Here is a 25860-nt window from a genome sequence, read left to right on the forward strand (position 1 = left end):
ATTTTGAAGTTCACCGGAAGTTGTTGGTAACGGAAACGTGTCATCGTGTGTCGCACTTTCGCGCGTTTGGAGCGAGTTGGCGCGAGGAAACAGGAGACATCTGATGCAAGAGACGCTTGTTTATTATAATTACTAGATTAAATCCTTGCTTCGCAGTATTTTTGTTGAAAATATGACCGTTCGACTGTCAGAAGGGGCAATTGAGGTAAGAATAAGGCAGTAGCCTTATTTCAATGTTTACAAACATAAGCTTGCTAAGTTAGCCAGCAAGTTTTCATCTGCACTAACTTTATGACAGTGAAATCAAATAATTGGCTTTAATGTTTCATAGCATTTTCCATGATTGCATGTTTTAACTGTGACTAAGTTAAATGGATTTAATACAATTTTACTTGCTAATACATTGCAGTACAAATGCAAATGTTGTAGTCCGTTCAGAGTGAACTCATTGTAACGTTAGCTATAATTTACATCCATTCATTGATTTTAACTGTATAAGAAAGTCACAAGTCTTTGTAGATGGAAGATTGTTCATGTGACTAAGTCGTCTTTTTTCTTCGCATGTTTTGAGTGTGGGTGAAATAAGGCAATTGTCTGAATTTACTAATATTCTTACTTTGATTTATATGATAATGTTTGAAAAAAATTTGTATTCTCGATTGATAGTGTGTTCTTTTTCTTTTCAGTCCCTGACAAAAGGAATTGAAGTCAGCAGCCCTGTTCTGCAGTGTGTGGTAACTGTCAGATTTCTTTCACATTGTTTACAAATGAATCAGATTATTTTGTTACCACGTTTTTATAAAATAGTGATGATGTCAAAGCGGATATTGCAGACATTAATGCCATAATAAGATTTCATGATTTCTGAGGGAAATAAAATAGTAATGTTCCATTTATATTATAACTTACAATATTTGTAATATTTCAGTAAGCCTAAAATGAAACTTTTATGAGTATCTTACTGTACTGTTTCTCATTTTTTTTTATTAAACATATAATTTTTGTATCTATTTAATATTTAGTTTACTTGCTCATTCTCTTTGCTTATGTTTCTTTGTTTGGTTAAAGAAACAGACTATTTATTTATAAGCTAGTCAACTTTATTCTGTGGAATATCCTATGCAGAACATTCGTAAGATTGATGGGGGAAATGGCCTGTCCCGTTTCCGTCTCATGATGAGTGATGGGCTACACACCATGTCCTGTAAGTTGGATTCGTTTTTTCAGATGTGATCAATTTAATTTGATGTGTCTGACCTTTAAATCAAGTGTAATTTTCATGCTCAGGATGTTGTTTTGGACTTGTTCTGTTAAAGTGTTTTGCAAAACAGCTGTTACTTTAGTTCAGATGTGGAACTTTATGTTTGGATGAACATCTCCCCCAAAGCCGTATATATATAGCCGTTCTGCAATATTTTTGTTAGGTACACATATAAATGTCTATGTTAGGTGCTTATGTCTTTGAAAGCTGGTGGTGGGATAATTTGGACAAGGAGTTTCTTTAAAGTCAGGAGTGAGTGATGTGTATGGTCATTAGCCATTATGATCTAATGTTTTCTCATCAGTGGGATGCAAACCCCAGCTATTCTATAAAAATGCAAATAACTTGGCACCATGTATTTTTTATTTTTAAGTGTTTCTATTTTCCCCCTTGCATCCAGCATTCATGCTCTCCACACAGCTCAATCCCATGGCTGAGCAAAACCAGGTGGCCTCTAACTGTGTGTGTATGCTGAAAAGAAGCGTCACTAATGTTCTCAAAGATGGACGGTAAGCATTAGTCTCCAGGTCTTGATCCGATTTCCCCAGTTGCTGTTGTTAGGATGTTTATGTGTGATTTCGTGGTTCTGCTTTATGTAAAGTGTTTTTATTTTTATTTTATATACTGTATTTTTCGGACTATAAGTCGACCTGAGTATAAGTCGCATCAGTCCAAAAATACGTCATGACGAGGAAAAAAACATATAAGTCGCACCGGACTATAAGTCGCATTTATTTAGAACCAAGAACCAAGAGAAAGCATTACTGTCTACAGCCGCGAGAGGGCGCTCTATGTTTTCAGTGTAGGCTACAGGAGCACTGAGCAGCATAGAGCGCCCTCTCGCGGCTGTAGACGGTAATGTTTTCTCTTGGTTCATTTCTCTTAGTTCATTTCCCTTGGTTCATGTCAAATTAATTTTGATAAATAAGTCGCACCTGACTATAAGTCGCAGGACCAGCCAAACTATGAAAAAAAGTGTGACTTATAGTCCGGAAAATACGGTTTATATAATATATATATATATATATATATAAGTGCTGGGCGGTAAACTGGTTCATACCGAAAACCGGTGTATATTTTCGTTACGATGTTAATTTTGAATATACCGCCATACCGGTGTATTTAATTACTCAGCGTTCGGAACTAACTTTATGCTGCGCCGCAGCCACACGACACTGTTTCAGACGGACCCTTTACAATGTTGCACTTCTAAGCAGCAACTGCGAGGTGTGGTGAGGGTACACACAGCAGTGCTCTGGTGTTATGTTATAACGCCTGTTTCACACAGTCCGTCTGCAGTGCGTATTAACGGATTTCAGCTGCACGAGGTGTCAAGGAGTGGTGCTCTGCTGCAGTGCAGCGATTGTAACGTACTGAGTCTATTTTTGCTGTGCTGCAGGCGCTGAATTAAAGTGAAAGCGCATTGTTCGCGGGAAAAAATAACATGGATTGACATGTAAACCCAGTCACATGGGTTTTTGGCTAGGTTTAAAACAAGAAAAAGAGCACTTTTAGATAAACAAGGAAAACAATATATATGTTCACTATTATGGAAGCAGAAAAACAAAGTTCATTACATGACCCGTGGGATTGCTTGTGATAAAGATTTAAATGCAAAATGCACGAGACTGTTTCTGTCTAGTGTTTTAATTTTAAATATTTTAACAAGAAAAGTAGGCTAATTATTGTGTTTAAATGTTTTGCCGCTTGCTTAAGCAGCTTATTATACAAACCTAGAAGTAAAATGCATGAATAATGCGTTGTTTATATTTATTGAGTTTAAACTAATGTCTATATGAAAGATTGTTACTGTTCTGTGATAAAAGACTTACGATGCTGAAAAAAAAAAAGAAAAAAAAAAAAAAATATATATATATATATATATATATATAAATATATATAATATCCATTTTATGCAAGTGCTGTTGGTCTAAAATTGTCGCCAAAGGCGGCAACACGAGCAATTTTCTCCAGCACCTTAGCCGCAAGCACATCTTGGAATATCAACCAGCAGAAAATGCATTGTACACCTGATTATGCATGAAAAAAAAAACGTCATAAACCGGAAAACCGGTATAATTTTGAAAAAAAAAACGGTATATACATTTTTGGTCAAACCGCCCAGCACTAATATATATATAAAAGCATCTTATATTTACCAATTCCACATTTATTTAAAAATTAAGAAAATACAGTAATCATTAATATTATTGAAAATAATTATTGAAATTTAAAATGACTTTTTTCTGTTGTTTCTAAATTTTAATTTATTGTGTTTGCAGAGCTGAATTTTCAGTAGCCAACTACTGCAGGCTTTGGTGTTACATGATCCTTCAGAAATAATTCTAATATAATGATTTGGTGCTCAAGAAGAATTGTGTACTATTGATGATGAAAACATATTATATTTTAATATTTTTTTTAGTGCTGTCAACGTTAATGCGTTAACGCATGCGATTAATTTTTGTCTGGTTTAACGTGTCAAAATATTTAACGCAATTAACGCAGCATCCGCCATCCATTGGCTAGCTTTACATTATATGATAACGCTCTTATTCATTTAAATGCTTTTAAACATTTCAAGCGCGGCAAGACAAAAGAGAATGCGCTGTCTGTGAATGCCCTTATGTGACACATACACACACACACACACACACACAATGCATAGACAGGGCGCCAGAATCCACTTCTCTTAAGCGCTTGAACTAACAATAAACATCCCAAAGTGCCAGTTTTGTTGATTATCCTCATAAGAGCAATCTTAAATGATTTATATAAAGTCTAAAATGAACAAAAAGAGTTGTGAGAGAATGAGGCGAGATCCATAGACAGTATATAAACGGTGAGATCCGAGTGTCTGTCTGCTCTTAAAGGGACTGCAGCCAATAAAGCTTCCTGTCAGTAAAGTTAAAGAACAAAGGGAACAGAGAAAATGACTCGCTGCTCTTGACTAAATAACTTTTGTAGCTTTAATAAGGATTAACTATTTAATTTATAGTTTATGCAGTGCAGACTGCATATAACTTTGATAACTTTATTAAATTTCTGTATATTTCCTAACTGTTAAGACAGGAAGGGCAGGAGTAAACATGACATTTATTATGGGTTTATGTTAGCATTGTTTTAAGTTTACTTAAATTAAAAACTGTTATATTTTTGAAGCCTAATAATAAATGTAAAAAGAAAAAAAAAATCAGTAACTGTATTAATATCAGTAATACTGGCCTTCATTCATAAAAAGATGTCATTTAAACAAGTATTTAAATTTAACTGTGAAATTATTACATTAAAAAATATATTAAAAACGTACAAAAACATTTCTTTTTTTATTGCGATTAATTGCGATTAATCACAGAAAAAATGTGTGATTAATCTAGTTAAAGTTTTTAATCGACTGACAGCACTAATTTTTTTTTCTCCATGATTTTTTGCCGAATAGGAAATTTGAAAGAACAGTGTTTTTGTTAAATGGATAACTTCTTTATATATATGTATATCTTAGTAAATGATAAATGTCTCTGCTGTCGCTTTTGATCAGTTTAATGCATCCTTACTGAATTAATGTATTGATTTATAAAAAAAAAATTCTACTGACCTCAAACCTTTTAACAATAGCATATGTGTATTAATGCGTATTATCAAGTTTTGGTGTTTGATGTTGTACACAGACGTGTGGTAGTTATACTGGACATGGATGTGATCAAGTCTGCTGACCAGATGGCAGGAAAAATTGGAGACCCGACTCCTTATGTGGAGGGTGAGAGTACCTTTCAAATGTCAAATTTTATGAAAACTTACATTAGTTATGCTCATATTAAAACATTTTACATTTTGTTGTTAGCATTGATGTTCTACTATTTCAGTCACCTTGTCTAGAGGTATTTAATTAAATTTTTATTCAATTTTATCTAAAATTTGTGCTACAGGCCAGTCAAACCCACAACAGAATGCAGCTCCGGCTCCTGTACGTCCAGTTCAGCCTAAGAATGGAAGTGATGGTATGGAAGTAAACAAAAATGTATTCTGTTTTTATTATAAATATTTGTGTAGAAAAACCTTAGTTATGTATATTAATTATAAAAACATGTTCCTGAGCTGAAATGCAGTAGCTATGTTATGACATTCTGAATTGTGAACTGGTTGCATTTTAGATTATAAACATTACATCATTACTAAAATAATTAAAATATATTAGTTGAAAATCTGACACATTTTCAAGATGCTTTTTAAAGTGCTGACAAATAAAATTTCAGAAAAAATATAAGACCATAAGCCTTAAATAAAAAGCTGATTGTAACTATGGCGACTGATTTGAAAACTAACCGCTGACCAACGGCCTTTAGGTGAACTGATGAATGAGTTATTCAATCAAACAACTTTTTCTCCACTTTACCATTTGGACTATTTGTTGGAAATGTTTTAAACTTGAAGTAGAACAGCGGTAGAAGGTAGGAATCATATTGCAGCTGGTGTGCTGTTCCTTTAGTTACGTGCATGTGAATGACTATTAATATCATGACTAATAATAGGTGGTTGCTTGCACTTCTTGTCAGGGATTCGATCTAACTCAAAAGTATTAAACTTAAATGTGTAACTTGTCCTGTGCTGTAGATGGTTAAGGTAAAACCATGTGATTTGTTGAGGAGGGATATAATATTACTTCACTAAGGAATATATAAATATAGTTTTGTAGTGGAAACAAGTGGCCACCTTGTGTTAGTTGGCTGCTTCAATTAGAAAGTCTTAACTTCATTCTTTTTAAAATGCAGATACCCTTTTTTGTTATCAAAAAGCATTTAAAGATGTTTTAATTATGTATTTTGAGCACAGAGTCTAATCTTCTTTGAAGTTTTAACGTCATTGTAGATTCACAAGCTGTATTCGACAGCCGTTTTAATTCACACTTTCAAGATTGTCGCATAAGATTGTTTCAGAAGTGTTGTGTCATTACAGTCAGTCATTATTTCAATGTGCTCTATGTGTCTGTGACAATGTCTACCTTATTATAGTTCTTTACAGTGATGTTTGGTTTTCTCTTCTAGCCTCATTAGGTTCAATGAACAGACCTTCTGCTCAGAGCTTTGGGAAAAAGCCCATGGCTGCCCCCAACACTCCTGGAGGCAGCTCTAAAGTCGTTCCCATCGCCAGCCTCAATCCATACCAGTCAAAGTTGGTCTAAATCTCACACCCCTGAATATTTTTCTTTCCTGTCCAGTTGACTGTTGCATGTCACATAACATACTGTGTGGTCATAATTAATAAGAGTGTGTTGTTTTCTTCAGATGGACTGTTAGAGCCAGAGTCACCAACAAGAGTGCCATCCGCACATGGAGTAACTCCAGAGGGGATGGGAAGCTCTTCTCCATGGAGCTTGTGGATGAAAGTGTAAGCATTCATCAGCAGTGATCTGATTAGAAACTAGAAAGAGTATTAACTTCTTGCTTTTTGTTTATTATAGGGGGAGATCAGAGCAACTGGATTTAATAATGAGGTGGACAAATTCTACTCGCTCATCGAACAGGGAAAGGTGAGGTCTTCTAATGTTCTCGTCTAATATGGTGTGTAAGGAGGGCTACACAAATTATTAGAATAATGTGTTGATATCATAACCTGATTTTATCTCTTGTCCTCAGGTCTACTACATCTCAAAAGGCACCCTGAAAATTGCCAACAAACAGTTCTCTACGCTTAAGAATGACTATGAGATGACTTTAAACGGTGAGACAACCATCACCCCTTGCGAGGACAGCCATGATGTACCCATGGTGCAGTGTGACTTTGTTCCCATTGGTGACCTGGAGTCCCGGGAGAAAGACGCCATCGTAGGTGAGCGTATTCCCTGTCCTGTGCAATTGGCATCATCAGTAACCAGCATTTTAATAATTAACTGCGAAGGAGACAGTGGCATGGCTCTGTGTAACAAATGTGTTGAGACCCAGGAGGTTGAGGTAATTATAACATTGATGATGAATGCAATATTAATAATGCTTATGACAGTAATGGCCTGTGGTGCAGATTGACTTTGTGTCCCTGTCGGGTTCTAGCAGAACCAGAGGAGAAAGATGCTTTCACTGGTAGAATGAAGAGTCAATAAGCATGCCTCTAATTATGGTAATGGCAGTCGGAGCACGCCGAGGTGCAGCAAGCGTATTTCTTATCCGAGATTTGAGTCAGGTGCTGGCAGTGATTTGTGAAACGCTCCTAATGGCAGCTAAATGATTCATAACGGCGTCTGATATGAGCGGATTAAGATGGCGCGCTGTAATGGAGCATTGATGGGTGTTGTGGAATTACATTCTGGATGAGTGGTATAGGACAGTCATCCCAAACCTATTTACTGTTGGTAAATTGGGGGGAGTAGCAGTGTTGTAAACCTGCCTGGCGTGTGTGTTTGCAGATGTGATTGCAGTGTGTAAAAACACTGAGGATGTGACGCGCATCATGACCAAGAACAGTCGTGAGGTTTCGAAGAGGAACATCCAACTGATGGACATGTCCGGCAGAATCATCCAGCTCACCATGTGGGGTAGTGAGGTACGTAACTGATTGCATCAATCTTTATTCATTTTATATGATCCAGTTCAAAATAAATTGATTTTGTAAAATTTGTCCATATTGTCATAATTGTAATAATACTTAAGAGTATTGTTATTTTTTGTGGATCAAGAAGTTTCACATTAGAAATTATCCAATGTTGTTTCTGTTTAAAATTTTAGGCAGAACAACTGTATTTTTTTCTCTTGGTTTGTTAAACAGCAAATTCAAAAGAACAGTGCTTTTTGAAATGGTAATCTTTTGTAACAAATGTCTTTGCCTGTTACTTTTAATTAATTTTATGCATGCTTTGTGAATAAAAGTATTAGTTTCATAATACTTCTTGTAAAAGAAAATACACAAATGTTTGGAGTCCATAATTTATTTTTATATCACAGTTGATTGGAATCCTCATGCAAACATTCTGATCTTGTACCAGATTATGTTTTTGTCCAGCACTGGGAGAAACGTCCCTCTCCCATTACAGCTGCCAGATTTGCCATAAAAGACCAAATGCATAAAATCACAATTAGATGGAACATACTTAGATCCTTTGCATTAGTGCTTGCAAGAAAAATGTCACACTGTTGGAGTAGTATGTGGAGTTGTTCAGTGCTTAGCTATTTCTCTTTCCCTCCCTCACTCTTTAGGCAGAGACATTTGATGGCAGTGGGCAACCTATCTTGGCCATTAAGGGAGCAAGATTGTCTGACTTTGGTGGGCGTTCTCTCTCTACTCTCTACAGCAGCACGGTCATGATCAACCCTGACATTCCTGAGGCATACAAACTGCGGGGATGGTGAGTGATTTTTCTCTCGGTTTCAGAGACAATATGCTGCATCTGTTGTTAAGTGTTTGTCCTAGATGAAACAGATGCGTTCTGATGCGCTCCTGTTTTTATTTCTCCACATGTGAGAATTGGGATGAGCAGAGACTAGACACTAAAATGCACACTCTAGAACTCCGAGAGGATGAGCATGCTCATGCCTTTGATATCAAGATTAGCTCTATCAGCGGCGCTCTGGTGGGCTTTGCATTCAGGCTGATATAGGAATGCAAATTATGGCTAATCCCCTGCCAAGATGTTCAGTTTCCCCTAGTGGACTCGTGTGACCTGGTTCCTTTCAGAACAGAAATTTTTATTTCTGCTCTGGGGATATGAAACGAGGAAGATGGGGAAATGATGGCACTGAATGCCTTGAGAGATGGTGCTGTTCTAAATACTTGCATACAAGGTAGCAGAGCTTAGTATATGATTACTGCCTGTGTTTCTAGAGCACAGACGCGCGCTGTCTTAATCCTTATAGATTCTTATTGGCTACTGAAGGAATTGAAAAACTGTTATGACTCATTTAATGTTTTCTTCTGCCTTCTTGCCAATTTAGGTGTGTTGGGACTGCCAAATGTATAATTATGAAGCTTAAAATATCTTGGATAGACATGTCACAGTTATTAAATAATCACCAGCTTGCGATTATTTGAGAAAACAACAGTCATTGTACACTTTCAGTTGCAAAGTGTTTAATAATGCATTTTCCCATTGCAGTAGAGTATTATATGAATTTGGTAGCTGAACGGGAATCATCATCATAGTACATACATTTTGCATTATAAACTATATTTTCTACTATTTCATAAGAAAATAATACGAATACTGAGGTGAGGTGCACCACTAAAACTTTATATAGGCTATTCATATAAAAAAATGAATTATGGAGCAGTTCCACTTGGAAATAGAACAAATATTCCACTTCTGTCCAGTTTAATAATTGTTTACAATTTATTTTTTTGCCAAATTCAGTTGGAATATTTGAGTTCTTTAAGTGTTTATGTATTAGACTATGAAGTGATGTACACACATAATTGCTTGCGTAACTACATAATTGCATTTACTGAATGGCCTTTAATTGTCTCTAAAGAAAAGGCATTTTGATGTGTGTTTGTTTTTCTACAGTTGTTTCAGCCTCAGCGTTCTTTAAAATTGAATAAAATCATACAGGTTTAATTGGAATGAAATGAGGATGAGTAAATGACCATTTTAATTTGAGTGTACTATCCTTTTAAATGGTACGTTTTCTACTCATGAAGTCTTGCTCAGCCTTCAACCTCACTAAACCCTGTTTGTTACAGTGCCACACTGACTAATCCTTCCTCCCTACCTGTTAACAATCCATACTCACCACCTAGCAGCCCACTTGGCCGAAGCCATCCACAAGTGTCTCTCTTCATTCTCCCTGCAGGTTTCAATCAATTCCTCTCTGTGTGCTCCATTTATTTACCTCCCAGTAACACAGACCCCCAGCCTTGAAGGGAAATAATATGAAAGCTGTGCATAACAGTGTTGAAATACACTTTATTTTCTGCCACATTTTTATTAATTTTTTTGCACATTTTGACAAGCGATTAAAATCTCCGTTTAACCAGCCTCTAGTCTGCAAGTTTGAGAGGGTAATTATTTTGGGGGGATCTGAAGTCTTCATTTACATAATGAGGGTAGTGGAATGTGACTGAGCACAGTGGGGTGAGGTAGTGGAGAGGCAGTGATAGTCACAGCAGCTTTCCTTATAGTCCCAGAGTGCCAGCTCAAAGCATCTGGTTTCTATGCATGGCTGTACATAGGGGTTGGACCGGCATATTTCCTTGCATTTTGAGGGGCTAAAAATGCTCTTTGTCAGCGATGTTTCAGAACTTCAGTTTTGCTGATCCAGTCGTAGGTAAGTTCAACCACTTAGTCTCTGGACTCACGTCTGTCCTCTGCTCACTTGGAGAGCCAGAGATAATGAGCTTTCAAATCATGGGCCAATACGTAGTGCAGGGCCTCTTGACCAGCGTTCTGAAGGTCCAGCAGGCCACTGTGGAATTGATAGGCGCCCTTCAATTAGTAGAGCTGCAGTAAGCGCTGTTTTGAAGTTGAACCTAGAGGTGTTGTTGAGGTCTGCAGCATGAGGATACTCATTCAGCCACTTGACACACTGTGCCAGTTTTCTACTTCTGAGACCTCTTCAAGTTGTAACTTTATTTTACCGCTGTTGTAGCAATCCATTTTTCTGAAAAAAGTGGTTAAAAATAATGCACTAGATAGATCAAAGTGCTTTTTTTTTCAGTCCATAAATGGTATTATTAATGTTTTAAGGCCACTTGTGGATAAACAAACTATTACTTTACTAAATGAATATAACAAGGAAAAGATGAATGCACTTTTGGAAGTTGTAAGGGAAATGTAATTTTCTGTGGTCTAATGTGATGTTCTTATTCTTGATGAAGTTTTGTTGTAATTAATTTATAGCAAACAGGACGACGCATTGAATTTATTTTGGGAGCGATGGCTTATGAATGTATTTTTACTATAATAGTATAGTATTGACCAAGTTCAGAGGGTGTCATGTGGAATAACCATGTTTCAACAGTTTCAATATGAAAAATACATTTCATGTTGATTCAATGGATTTATTGCATTTTGAAGAAGAAAAAAAACTATCATGGATTCAGTGCATTTTGGGGGAAAAAATTTTTTTTATAAAAAATATTTTAAAATAAAAATTCAAATCCAGATTTTGAATGTTATAACCTAAAGATACTATGTGAAAGTTTGACACAGAAAATAGTGGTTTTCATCTTGCCTTTCTTGGTAAAGAAAACACATTTTTACTCAAATTAATCAAAATGGATTTATAGCAATTTTGTAACCAAACTCTTCAAATATTCTTTTGAAAAACATTTATTTTATATAATCCAGATGCTGCTTCTGTTTGATACTTTATACAAAGGAAGAGCTTTTGACTAAGCAATTTGTCTCTGAAGTTTTTTGATCGTCACTAAGCACTCGTTTATCAGCCCCTCTACTCAAACCATCTGTCATATAAATATTTTTGCTTTAAAAAAAAACTTATTCAGTTGCATATCCTGATTCTTGAAAATTCTTAAATGATATAAGTCAAATGTGTGAATACAGTACTATGTTGACTGAAATGACAATGTGCATATTTGATCTGTTAAGATGTAGGCCCAGTGGGATTAAACCTTGAAGTCTGTTCCTCGTGGAGTTGAACATGTTGGGGCGCACACGTTGTCTGCCATTTTAAAGTTAGCCCAATTAATCACATTGATTAAGGATCCTTAGTTCTCACGCTCCAGAGCTCAGTATTAGGGATGTTCATTTTAACCGGTTAACCGTTAACTGACCGCTAAGAATTTTGACCGACTAATACATCAGTTAAACAGTTGAAAAAGTCATTTATTTATTTCAGTAATTTTATAATTTTTTAAGGTTTGCTGTATAGTTAAAATACACAAAAAAAAGGTTTTTAGAGAACAAAAAAAAAACAAGTTGCGTAAAATAAGTCGCATTTTTTATTTCATTCAAAAATAGGCTTAATGCCAACTAGAAATGTTTACACATTAAAATAATCACTGTAAACATAGCTAGGCTATTTTAGTTGCCCCTTACTCCACAATTAATCCTTTCAATTAACATTATTTAGAAAAGAACAAGAATTAAAAATAGGGCTTTAAAAAGTTATAGCAATATAAATAAGCAAAAACGAATTAATTTAGGCTACAAAGAAACCGAAACCAACGTTCGGTTGGTCATTCGACACGCAATCAAATGTTTCCCTATTTGCAATGTATTTGAATGCCAAATGATTACTTATGTAGCCTTCACTCACGTTCCAATATCCACGTAAAACAAAATGTTTTAAATAACGGCGGTACGGGGATAACGCAGATTTTACTATATATTTAAACTGAGCAGTGTTATTTTTTTTTCCGATATGTTTGACTGACTGTATTTTATCATAATAATGAACAGGCTGCATGTCAAGGTAGCAAAACTTAACATGCGCTAATGCGACGCCAGAGTCACTTGAATTTTTTCCTTCTAACAGTGGAAGCAACTACTCCTTTTAGTCATAAAGAGAATCGGAATTGAAAACGGTTTGCTTTTATTTGTGTACATTCACAATAAAAACAATTCTTTGTGCGTAAAATAAGACTAAAGAAAAATAGGATGCCACTTTCTGCCATCTGGTTTCCTTTTGCGCAGCACAAAAATGAACAGAAATGGTGTTATTCGTTCATTTTCTTAATTTATGAAGTAAAAATATATTTTTTGTTAAGGCCTATTTATTTGTTATATTTAGGCTTTGTATAGCCTAGCTTTATTATGTTTTTCTCCGCTCGCAGAAGAGCTGCAGTTGCCTGATGTGATGTGATGTGAATCCTCATGTTCTGTTGTTGGCTGCTTTTTGCGCATCTAAAACAAATGTTAGTATTTTTAATGGGTCACAGAGAAACTTATCCTTTACTAATTTAATTCAGTTTTAATTTAAAATCTTGTTTGTTAATAATGGGTTAACGAGTGTCGATTAGGAAAAATAACTGAAATGAACATCCCTACTCCGTATAGGGAGTTGTCATCGCCGTGCTGCTTTACTGTCAGTATTTCTGACTTTTTGTAATTTAGTGTTGATAGTGTGGGCGTTGTATTTCTTTTAAAGTTATAGTGCAGGAATTGAAGGAATATTTAATACATGTTCCTCTAATTTTGTGTAATTCTCACTTTAAGAACCTGGGCATATCATGAAATTTTACATTTGTGTTGCCTGAGCCAAGGAAGGCATAGGCATTTAAATATGTTCTTTTAATGCTTAGTACTAAAATATTTAATTGACAGGTAGTTGCTTCGGTTGTTTTTAGTGTAGCAATCAGTTTACTTATTTGGCCGAAATTTGTATACAGTATATGAACTAACCCTTAATACTAGATTTTTCTCAGCGTTTTGATGCAAGTCTTCTTTTGTCCAATAGATGGCGTCAGAGATTAGGACCAGTCTTAGTCTGCTCTTCCTGCAGAGTGGACCGCATACTCAATCAGACACGCCTTCCATCTTTCTTTCTCACCCTTCCACTCTCGCCCTGTTCATTATCATTCTTTCTCGTTCGCCGATCCACTCTTACTTATAGGTTGCCAATTACTTTGACTGGATCATTTTCATTTTCGACCGTCTTCTCCGAGGCAGTGGAACCTCTCCTGCCTCCACCCCATCTGTCAGAGCCTTCAAACCATGATGTGGAATAAAGCAACACACACCCAGGAGTCTGTCTGCGCTTGCACTCCCTGTACTTACACTAGATGTCTCCATCAAACTCAATTTGAGATATTAAACGAGGGTCACTTGTTTCAGTGACTGTTATTTTTAAATATATTTTTTGGGGGGCTATCCGCTTGGCTCACACGTGAGCAGAGTTCTCCTTGGGGAACACTATTTTACTTTACAGTGAGCTTCAAGAGAACATTTGCTGCCATGCTGTTTCCAGGTCAAAGGAAGTGTTGACCCAAAAATGAAAATGTTATTGTTTACTCACCCCCATATCATTCCACCCCAGTGTTGTTTTCTTCTGTGAAACACAAAAGGAGATCTTAGGCAGAATGTCTAAGCTTTTCCATATAACAGAAGAGGATTTATACTGCCAAGCTCTATGAAAGCAGTCTGTATGACTGGTGTGTTTATTTTCTAGGTTTTCTGAAGCCATACTGTAGCATTGTGTGAGAAACAAACTGGAAGTTAAGTAGTTTTATAATGATAACTTAAATATCACGTTTTCAATTTAAAATATGACTTATGCTATACCCATCTACACTATTAACTAATGGAGCTTTTTTGTCTGTAATAAATTGCTGAAATGTAACTGTGACCACAGAGTTACAGCAGTAGAGAAGAAATCAGTCAATTAAGACTCCGTTTCATTGTGTTTCTTAAATGCATCATATGGCTTTTCATTATATTAAAAAGCTGCTTGAATAGCTGCCTAACATGTATTGCTACATGGAAGGATATTATTTTGTAAAGACATGTATGGGAATAAATTACATTTTTATTTTTGGCTAAATTATACCTTTGATTTTTCTTGCTGATGAAGCCATTTATGACATGCATTGTATACTAATGTTGGTTCTAATCAGCAAGTTAAAAGGGATAGTTCACAAAAAAATGAAAATCCTGTCATTAATTACTCGCCCCGTGTCTTTCCAAACCCGTAAAACCTTTGTTCATCTTCGGAACACAAATTAAAATAATTTAGGAAATCTGGGAGTTTTCTGGCCCTCCATAGACTGCAAGTGAATTACCATGGTCAAGGACCAGAAAGGTAGTAAAGGACATCGATAAAATAGTCCATGTGTCATCAGTGGTTTAACCAGTTTGGAATGACATGTGGGTGAGAAATGACAGAATTTCTATTTTGGGGTGAACTAACCCATTAACGGTCTACATCTCATAGTTTAAGGACCTAGTTATACCATAATGACACTTTGTTTAAATATAGTATATTGACACAAAAATTTTTAAAACCGCAATCATTTTTCAAAGCTACAGAGAAAAGGCACTCAACCAAGACTTATTAACAACATCTCTTCATAGATTCTTAATTTTTTTGCCTCTCTTACTATTCCTGTCACAAGTATTTCTTGTCCTCTGACATGTGGCAGTCCGTTCAGTGCTCAATCTCGCTGCTTTCCTCTTGTCTGCTTTGCTCAGTTCAAGCACACTGCACTGAGCGCCAGCCTGTCACTCCACTGCTCTAAAGCACATGCCATTTCCAATTTGCTCCTCCCGTGTTCATTCTGCCTTCCTCAATGGCACCGGCCGTCATCCATACATTCAGGCTTAGTCAGCCAATTACCTCACACCATCAACTCTTGGCCATGTGAAGCGGTTGTTTTATTCTGCGGCATTGTTTTTTTTTTTTATGACTCATTCGCAAGATTCACAATTAGTTTCTTGCTTTATTCCAGCATGGTATCAGTTCCTGTCACTGTCGTATGATAGCGCTTGCCTTTTCTGAATATCCAATTTTCACTGAAGTATTCTGGGGACAATAAAAAAATGTTTTAATCAGAAGTAGGCTGAACCTTTTTGCAACGCACAACTAGTATTATATTTAGGAAGTTATTTTGGGAAGTACGCAAGTACGGTGATACAACAAAGCAGCTGAAAACTAAGGTAGAAACCATGCTTTAGAATTAAACCCATTTTTCACGTGGCAAACAGCACAAGCAGCCAGGGCCACATGCTTGTCTTAACTTGGATATTTTCAATTAGTCGTACCACCCAGAACAAGCCCTGAACCCTTGTATTTACCGATCCATCCCGTCCTACCCCTCTGGTAACCAGGCCTACGGTCTCTAGATTATCATGCGGTATCGATTCCTCAGACACACTGCTTCATCCTGAGAGCTTTTTGTTTTTTTTATTCTCTCTCTCTCCAACCTCTGTCTTCCCAGCCACTCCGGAGCGTGAGTGAAAATGGGTTTCTGATTTCACCATTGCATTCTCTGACCCCATCTCCCTGAACCATTCCTACACTGTTGATTCGTTTCACAAGTAGCCCCCAGCGTCTCTGTGGCCACTGCTGCTGTTTTTCTTTGTCTCTGGAGATCTAGTTACGATATCAGCTACTTATCTGCCTGAACAGATGAGCTATTGCCTAGTATGTAGAGATGAACAGATGTCTGACTGATTTATTTTTTGATGATTGACATCATTAGAGGCTGACAATTTTTTTGTGTATTTGTTAACAGGTATGATAAGGAAGGACATGCTATGGATGGACAGTCGATGACGGAGTTGAGAGGACCTGGTGGTGGTGGTGGAAACACAAACTGGAAGACCCTGACGGAGGTCAAGAATGAGCACTTAGGACATGGAGACAAAGTATGTCATCCACACGTTTCTTGTCTAAAAGACCATATTCTCAATTGGCTCTATCTAAAATAGCAGAGTTTGTAACATTAGAAAACTAAAACACTTGACTGCCCAGATTTAGACATTAAAAGTGCTTATAATATTGTAGAAAATGGCAAACTTCTGTACATATGGCGAAACTGCAGCAGTGAATGATGAACTGATGATGAGAATAAGCTGTAAATAATACACTTTTTAGGAATTCCTTGTCTTGCAGAGCATCACTTTATTAGGGTTTGTTATTATCTGTTCATCTGATTAGCTGTAATAAGTCGGTCCTGCGTGACACGTGTTCTGAAACAAAAGACAGGGATGCAGTCATTTAGCTACACTGTTACTTTTCTCTCTGATCATTAATCACTCTATGTAATGCCCTTCCCATCTTCCCAAGGTGTGTGCTTAAGCATTACTCACATTCAGCACTGGAGATAGAGAATGGAGATTAGCAGGACTCCATTTACTAAGCCTAATAATTAAGAGATTATACTGCAGATATGCTGCATAATAAATCTGACCTTGTCTGCTGTCTATTTTTGGTTTTTCTGGCGTATATGTAGGAGTAGGATTGTCGTGATGCCAGTGTTTTAATGGTTAATACCAGTACCAGAGATTAGATTATATTAATTTGCAATTAAAGATGACAATTTCAATACCATAGCAATACCAATAATTTAAATATGAACAGAGTATGGCATGTGTCCTTCAAGTATTTCTAAATTAAATTGGCATATTGTTATAAATATCAAGTATATACTTACCTTATTGTTTGTTATAGTAATGTAATTGTATTTTTTAAATAATACATTTAATGTATTTACTATTCTTGTTTGGTTAAAGAGGATTTATTAAAGCATGGTTATTGTTGGGGATAATATCACTGACAAAATTAAAGATAAATGTCCCAGAAAAAAGAGAGAAATTACAAGCTTACCAGTGAAATATGGGAAGAATGTTTTCACATAAGTTAGAAATCAGTTTTTAAAGCAGAGAGAAAACAAGACTTTTTTTCTTCTTCTCTGCATTAGAAATTAGATTTTTTTTTCTCTGCATTAGAAATTTCTGAAGGATGTGATTTAGACACTGGGTGTTGCGTGATACCGCTGTTGAACACTGCATCATCAGTCAAGTGTGGTTGCAAACCAAAATTTAATACAACTACAATCGTAGTTGTATTAAATTAACGATGCTCCTCGCAAAAAATGTTTGTGTCCTAGTTTTCTGTCCCATGTTACCAGAGTTGAAATGTCCTGTCAAATTTATTGGAAGGGAATTTTAAAATTGTTTTCTAGGCCTGGAGAAGTAAGGGATATTTATGTAGTTAATGTAGAAATCTTATTCTTTTTTTTGTTTTTGTTTTTTTTGGTTAAATTAATTTTAAAAGGATCTAATCAACAAGGAATTGTGCTTTTGGAAATCTTTTTAAAAATAATGTTTTAAAAATTCTTATCTGGTATGAAAAGCTTAAATCATTAAATCATTCAGGTTTGATTGAGTGAATGGTACTTCAGCAACTGCATTTTATCTGTCTGTGCTAAAAGAATGAAATAACTGACTTTACTCTGACTCTCTTGTGTGTAAAAAAAAAATGAAAATATGTCAGTAAAAATGTCAGCCATATTGACTGGCAACTAGAAAAATATTCTGCTCTGCAGCCTCTGAGAGGACCCATTCATCTACCAAACAAATGTGACAATATTTACATAGATATTTACTGGATTAATTATTGTATTTCAGAGAGGTGGAAATGTTTAGAGGGATTTTGTTTGTCACTAAGTGAAATGACCATAATTTACGGGGATATTTCACTTATTGAATAGTAAGCCTTTTTTTTGTCTGCTTTCTGCCTTTGTCGTTCACATTTCCCGGGAGGCTTTTTATTTATTTGAAATGACACGGAATATCAATTCCAGCCCTTCGAGAAGTTAATTGGGGTCAAATTCTCAAAGCGAAACAACTGGGTGGTCAGCAGTAAACCTGTTAGAAGAGAAATCAATTACAGTGGTAACACGTTTTTGCCATTTGTTGTTGTTTTCATATCCCATTTCCTTAGAAAATATGGGGTTAAGACTTTGCTAGAGGCTCTGTATAGATTATGGTCCAAAGAGAGATGATAAATCCACTGCGAGCTGAATTCTCAGTCTTCAGAAAGGCAAAGTGCCCTTTTTTGCATTTCATTAAAGAGCAGTTTTACAGCATAAATATGAATCAGGCCCTGAGTTTCTGAGGAGTGCGAGTTTCTTAAACCCATTGTAGGTCATTGCAAAAAATCTTAGTACTTTCATCAACACCATTGTCACCAGGGTAAACGTGTGCTTGTGTGGGAAAAATTTGGTTTAACGTGTTTCTCCAGAGCCTTGAGAAGAGCAGTCATGCTCATGTCCAGCCACTGACCCCTTTTTCACCTTGTAATCCGCAATCTCCTGTGTCTGTGCTCCATCTTATTTCTTGATGTATGATGTGTGTAAAACAATAATGTGCTCTTAGCTGACTCTTCAAGACTTTTTTTAACCTCCTTTCTCTTCTCACCCTCAAACATGCAATTCTTTCTGTTTGAACCCCCTCTTCCTTCTATTTGAGGTATTTTTTCTTAAAAAGGGGACATAGGACCTGAAAGTGCATATTCAGAACACTGGTAAAAAATATTATTTAAGCTATCAGTCTGTTTTGGAATGTTTAGGACTAGATTTTGGTTTATAAATGTATTTGACTTGTTTGACCTTTTTTTCTCGCATTAACTTTGTTCAAGCTTAACCATTCAACCCTGTTATCAGTGCTGTTTAGATTGGAAAAAAAATACAGATATTTCAGATGCAAAAAAAAACTAACAAAAAACTCTTTATGCTGTTATGTTAGATAATGGTTTATTTGATATGATTCTGACTGCAAAACATGATGTCTGTGCCTCTAAGGCTTTCAGAAAAGTCATAGCAATACCAGAGAGTACCGTCTAAGCAGGAAGTGCCAACTGCACAAAATAATTCCTAGTATCGCTGTCTCCCTTTTCATCTCTAGCCCCACTGGCTGTGCACTTCCTGTCTTCCCATTGTCTCTTCTGCATACATTTAGCACAGAGCCTTTGACCTCCCCTCCAGGTGCTCTACGGCTACTGTTTCCCTTCTGCCTTCAGCCCCTTTCAGAAGCCCTTTTAATGTTTATGCATATTCTCTGTTTTGCATATACTACTTTTAAATTAATATAGGCAAGTTTTTTGTTTTGCCTTTTCTGCGTGGCCCATTTTGCTGGCAGGTTGTATTTTTAAACTCTATATATCATGTTATATAAGTTCTGCAGCTACAATCTAATAACTTCAGGGATTTTATACCATAGAAGTGGTAGTTAGGATGTACAGTATCAGTCAAACATTTGGACACACCAACACCATCTTTATTGTTGTGTAAAATAGTAATAAACTGCTACTGTGTTTAATAGAATCAGGTTTCTTTTGCAGAAACAGTACTTATGTCTCCTTGTATGAAATGTTATTTCTTCTCTTTCCAGGCTGATTATTTCTCTTGCATCGCCACCATAGTCTACATCCGTAAAGAGAACTGCTTATATCAGGCCTGTCCTAGTAAAGACTGCAACAAGAAGGTGGTGGACCAGCAGAATGGCATGTACCGCTGTGAGAAATGCGACAAAGAGTTCCCTGACTTCAAATATCGTCTCATGCTCTCGGTAAGGGACTTGCCCTTGGCTCTCCTGCCCCTTCTGAAATAACACATCAAACTCCTCCAGTCAGTATTCTCTTGTTGTCCTAAAATTAATTATCTCTGCCATCCCCATTTATGCTTTCTGAAAATAGTCATTTCTGAAATGACTTGGTAACAGTTTTAGTTGCTATTTTATAAGCATCGTTCATCTGAGGCCACTCTCTGTTTTGCAGGTTATCAGCTCAGACTGTTTTGTTAATTGTCCCCTTTTTGTATTTAAAACTGTATCTTGAATTCCAGGACAGGATAGAAATGGGCAAATAAATCTTGCTGCTGGTCGGCAGCCAAAAATGTTGTAAAAATAGAAACTTACAACTCCATTTGGCTCCAGCATCCAGACATGTAGAAATGTCCATTTCTCTTGTTTTTCAACCCATCTACAGAGCACATCACTGTCTTTAACACTGGATCTGATGTGCATGGCCTCTCATTTTTTTCAGATCTTCACCACCAAATTTTTCAATTCAGTCTAGCCTGTATCCTTTGGATGTGACTTCTAGGAGTGAAGGGATTGTTTTATGCTTTTTATGAATTGTCCTTTCATTCTGACAGGCCAACATTGCTGATTTTGGAGACAACCAATGGGTGACTTGCTTTCAGGACAGTGCCGAGACCCTCCTGGGCCAAAACGCAGGTTATCTCGGCCAACTCAAGGACTCCGTGAGTTTCTTCTTCCAGTCTGCTTCTCACTCATTCTTTTTTCTATGCTTTCCATCCGTGCGATACATAAAAGTGTGGCCTCAAGGATTGGCCAGCGTATTACAAAGACGTTTTGAGAAGCAGCACATTGTGTATGAATTGGAGTTCTATCTGTGGTGTGCTTATGAAATAGGCTTTCAAGCCCAAGGATCTTACTCCAAGAGGTTGATTCAATCTCACATGGAGTTTTCTTTTTCAATGTGTTGTTTGGAATCCTCTTATGTTATTGTCTTGCCTTGCTTTTACAGAACGAACCTGCATTCGATGAGATCTTTCAGCGCGCAAACTTCAACACTTTTGTCTTCCGGAACCGAGCGAAGCTGGAAACCTATAATGTAAGCTCATCAGAAAATATAGATTGGTTAGATTGATTTCTGAAGGATCATGTCACATGAAAAACTGCTGAAAATTAAGCTTTGCCATCACAGGAATAAATTACATTTCAAAATATAGTCTTGATAGAAAACAGTAATATTGTGGAATTCTAATTTAAAATAATTTGTAATTCTAGTCAATAAATGCAGCATTTTTTTTGTTTTGTTTCAAAGAGTAATGTACATAAATACATGAAAATTAGTATAGACTAGGTGTAAAATGTAACCTGTTGCATACATACTATTGAGAATGAGGAGTTGTCGTCATAGCACAGAGCCCCTCCCCTCGATATCACAACCTCCGCCATGTTGGCAGGACACCGGCGGCGAAACAAGATTGTTTACATGTGTTGTTAACTCGGTAGTAGAGGAGTTTTTTTGCAATTCCGCACTGTTTTACCATGCCTGGAAGTTACTGCTGCGTTAAAAACTGCTCCAGTACCTCACACGATACATATGGAAAACATAGGAACAATGGAATAGTGTTTTTTGAAGGTTACACCACGCGCAAAACAGCGGCATTTGGAGAAGCTCTTAGGCATCCAAAATATCGACCCATACGAGCTCCCTGCAGCGGCACAGAGACCTGGACCAATTATCTTGTTTTTGGTGTAAGTTACTACACAATTCAGGAGTTTAAAAGCCACAAGTCTTTGGAAAGCTACGAGTCTTTCTGCTGTGGCTGGGTCCATCTACAAGCCTCCAGGTGGTGAAAACAGCGTTGTACTGGCCAAAGTAAGTTTCTTCACATGCGTTTTAGCGTGTTGTAAATACATTGCATTTAGCAGACACTTCTTGACCAAAATGACAAAGTAACTTAAATAACTGCCATTGTTTCGTAAAGACTAGATTGTAACGAGATGTTCAATGTACACAAACGTTTGCAACATGTTTTGATGTAGGCTAAAGAGGTGTATGTTTAGTTATAATTTGATTTTAGCCTAATGATACATATTGTACCAGGTTTTTGTGTTGGGGGGCTGCAAAGTGGACAAACCAGTTCTGGGTTGGCTAGGGTAGTTAAATTTGTGATTGCAAGATGTAAATGTCCTGGTTAGATTAAAGCCATTAACAGCGTGAATGCAAGGTGACTTACATCATAAACAATATAATTCACAATGTCCATATGTGTGCGTGGAGGTAAATGGTCCAGGTCTCTGTGCCACTGCAGGGAGCTCGTATGGGTCGATATTTTGGATGCCTGAGGGCTTCTCCAAATACCGCTGTTTTGCGCTTGGTGTGAGCTTGTTCCTGTAAGGTTTCTTTCGCCTTATCTTTCTGTATTGCTTTACTTCATTTTTTTTTCTCATTCGTAGATCCTTTTCTGTTCCGCCGACATAATAAATGCGCAAAAATGAAAGAGCTCTGAAATGTTTAGTCGCGCCTCTGTGAAGTTCTGAAAGCGTTGCCCCTGGCAACCGATAGCGTGTCCTACCATCATGGCCGACCGGCTCAGACCCCTCCCAAATCGGCACGTGACTCCTCACTCTCAATAACAAACTGCTGCATTTCTCTCCACCAAAGGGGTCTTTGTCTTGAAAAATGTTGAAGACCCCTTTTTTGTTACTTCCTAACAAATTTAACTGAAATTGCTTACAAACCAGGGATGAAATAATAATTTTCAAACTGTATATCACAATGTTTTTTGCACCTTTTGATGTGATTGAGATTTATGGAAATGTGCACAGCATCTCCGCCCCCCCCCCTCCATCACAGTGCCGATGATATAAAAAAAAATTGCTCTGCACCTTGTTCTTTCTCTGCATGACATGCTACATGAGAGCCGTGTGAGAACCACGTTGACAGATTAGCTGTGAATATTGAGGATGTTGTTTCTGTGGACCTAAAGCAAAGAACACCACCTACTCCGTTTGCCTTCCTCGAACACACCTGCTGACAAACGTATTGCAAAGAACACCATCTCAGCATTTTCTTTTATCCCCTTCTTTCTCCTTGTTATGAGTTGAGATTCATGTTACTTTCTCAAAATTCAAATTAACTTAAATTTGAGTCCATTTCATATTAGCTACATATAATTTATAGCTTTAAATTGGCTAGCTTATTTTTTTAATCGAGTTAGGCATAAAGCTATGCTGCAGTCGATCTCTGTGTAATGTGATTTTATTATTCTGCAGGGAAATTAGTATGCATCTAAAATGCTGTATCAGTATCTGAAATCCCAGCCATCATATTGCTGGAGATCGTTAAATTCCAAGTTTAGATAATGAAATCAGAATACAAGGCAACAGTCAGCACTGGGGAAGGTCACCTTTAAGTTTGGTGTAGGAAAATATGGATCTTCTCAGGGTTAGTTTCTTCAGGTATAGACGTGAAGAGGATAAGTTTGGAATAAACTGTTCTGAGTTTTCAGTTGACTAAATGGGACCTTTACTTAAATATCAGACTAAATGGAGGCCATTTCGTACGATAAAGTCAAGTCATGATTGAATAAATACAACCAAGATTTGCCTATTCATGAAAAAAAAACAAAAAACTGAAATGTGAGGGAATTTTGAAATTGTGATTTTGTGATATGTATATATATATATATATATATATATATATATATATATATATATATATATATATATATATATAGAAGGTATATATATATATATATAGAAGGTTAAGAAGGTTTATTTAGGGGTCATAAGAAAATACTCAGCATTCTTCTAAAAATGTGAATGTAGTCTATTAACAGGTTATTCTTAGCTTGTGCCTCTACACTACTCCATCCCCCCCCCCCCCCCCCCCCCAAGATCATTCACTGATTATACGTACTTCAGGATTATAACTCAAAATAATTGCTGCTGATTTGTACTTAAAAATAGGAACCGTTCACATTCAAACTAAAAATATTAATCCCCATAGGAGACCTTACAATAGTGTTGTTTTTGGTGGCCTGTTTTAATTTTAGTTTTAGTCTAGTCTTTGTGTGAAGCTGTCATTTTATTTTTTATTAGTGTTATTGACGTTCATACATAATTATATTATTGTTACCTTATAGACTCAATACCTCCATTCCAGACACTGAAGATGCTCTGATTTGAATCTACAACATTTTACCAACAAAACATGTTAGAATTACACACATCGGTCCCTTTCTCTGTGTCAGACTTAACTTTGTTTGTTGTCATCTTTTTAAATAATGCAGAGTGGGGCTTGAGGAAGTGACGTCGCCTGCGTCTGCACAGTGCAGCCCCTGGAGTGAGACACAAAAAAACAGAAATACTGCAAACTAATAATTATAATGCTACTAAACGAGAAAAAATAACGTATAACATTTAGTTTTGTCTCGTTTTGGTCAACGAAAATGAAGAGACATTTTAGCATAGTTTTCATTTTGTAAACCACATTTAGTCTAATTTTTATTTGTCAACAATATTGCATTATGCATTTAATTATAGTAATCGTCACATGACCATCATTTACGTTTCGTCTCGTTTTCGTCACTTGGTAAAGGTTTGTTGACTATGATATTTAGTCATAATTCTTGTTGTTGAAAGCAACACTACCTTACAACTACTGGATGAGGACGAGTTGAAAAATTTGAGCACATGGATGCAAACCTTTTTGTTTTGTCTTCATAGGACGAATCTCGCATTAAAGTGACAGTGGTGGACGCCAAGCCAGTGGACCACAGAGAATACAGCAAACGGCTGATCATCAACATAAGGAAATTGGCTGCTCAGTAGAAGAACTGACAGTGTTACACAGAACAAAACCCTACAAAGTCATTGTGTGGAACCTTTGAGTTACTTATGGTATCGCGCATGCTAATTGTATAGCATCTCTAAAGTCTCTTTTTATGCTTTTTTTTTAGTTTATTTTTTCCCTCTGTTTTGTATTTCAGTCAGTAATTTCACAATACCTTTTTCAAAAACTCCAAGATCAGATTAGCTTGTGCTGCTGTCCCCAGGGTTGACTGATTGGAAAGGGCCTGAAGTTCTTTTAGAAATTGCTGACGTATTTTGTGAAGTGAAGATTGTAGAAGAGACAAATTGAGAAAGAAATGGTCTTGGAGTTTGGAGAATTATAAATCAGTGCACATTCAGGGGTCTGCTGCTGTGATTTAGGTCGGCTAGAGAAAAGTACAACCCCCTGTCTGTAAGAATGCCTGGACCAAACCTGCAGAACATTTGATAATCCTGTTCACACTCTTGCTTACCAGGCACACACTGTATTTATATAGATATAACTGTATGTCTCCTATACAAATAATAAAGCTGTTTGTGTTCTCGAGTTGGTGTTTGTGGTTTTATCTTTTTGGTAACACTTTCTATGAAGCCTGTATTTATAATACATTATAAGGGTATTCTTAAAGCTTTATAATGAATGCATAATGCATCATAATAAAACTTATGCTGTATCATCTCATTAATATTCATAAGAACAGTTTTAATATATTGTAAATTGTACTTATTTGTGGTTATAGCTTTTAAGAGTATGATTATTTATAACACAATGAACATGTTGCATCAACTTTTACAATGGATTATATTTCTCATAGTTATAATGTATTATAAGTCGCATATCTTG

General features: G+C 36.4%; 1 protein-coding gene across 1 annotated transcript; it reads left to right on the plus strand.

The window, feature by feature from the left end:
• The first annotated feature begins 42 nt into the window (after positions 1-42).
• On the plus strand, positions 43-25563 carry rpa1 (replication protein A1). The gene is made up of 17 exons (XM_059514307.1): positions 43-205; positions 687-734; positions 1126-1204; positions 1662-1770; positions 4930-5018; positions 5188-5259; positions 6304-6430; positions 6544-6646; positions 6720-6788; positions 6895-7087; positions 7659-7795; positions 8446-8594; positions 16376-16508; positions 20037-20213; positions 20801-20908; positions 21196-21282; positions 24912-25563. The coding sequence occupies exons 1-17, from the start codon at positions 173-175 to the stop codon at positions 25014-25016; spliced, it is 1818 nt and encodes a 605-aa protein (XP_059370290.1). The 5' UTR covers positions 43-172; the 3' UTR covers positions 25017-25563.
• The last annotated feature ends 297 nt before the right edge of the window (positions 25564-25860 follow it).

The sequence above is a fragment of the Carassius carassius genome, chromosome 28, assembly GCF_963082965.1.
Source record: "Carassius carassius chromosome 28, fCarCar2.1, whole genome shotgun sequence".
NCBI lineage: Eukaryota > Metazoa > Chordata > Actinopteri > Cypriniformes > Cyprinidae > Carassius > Carassius carassius.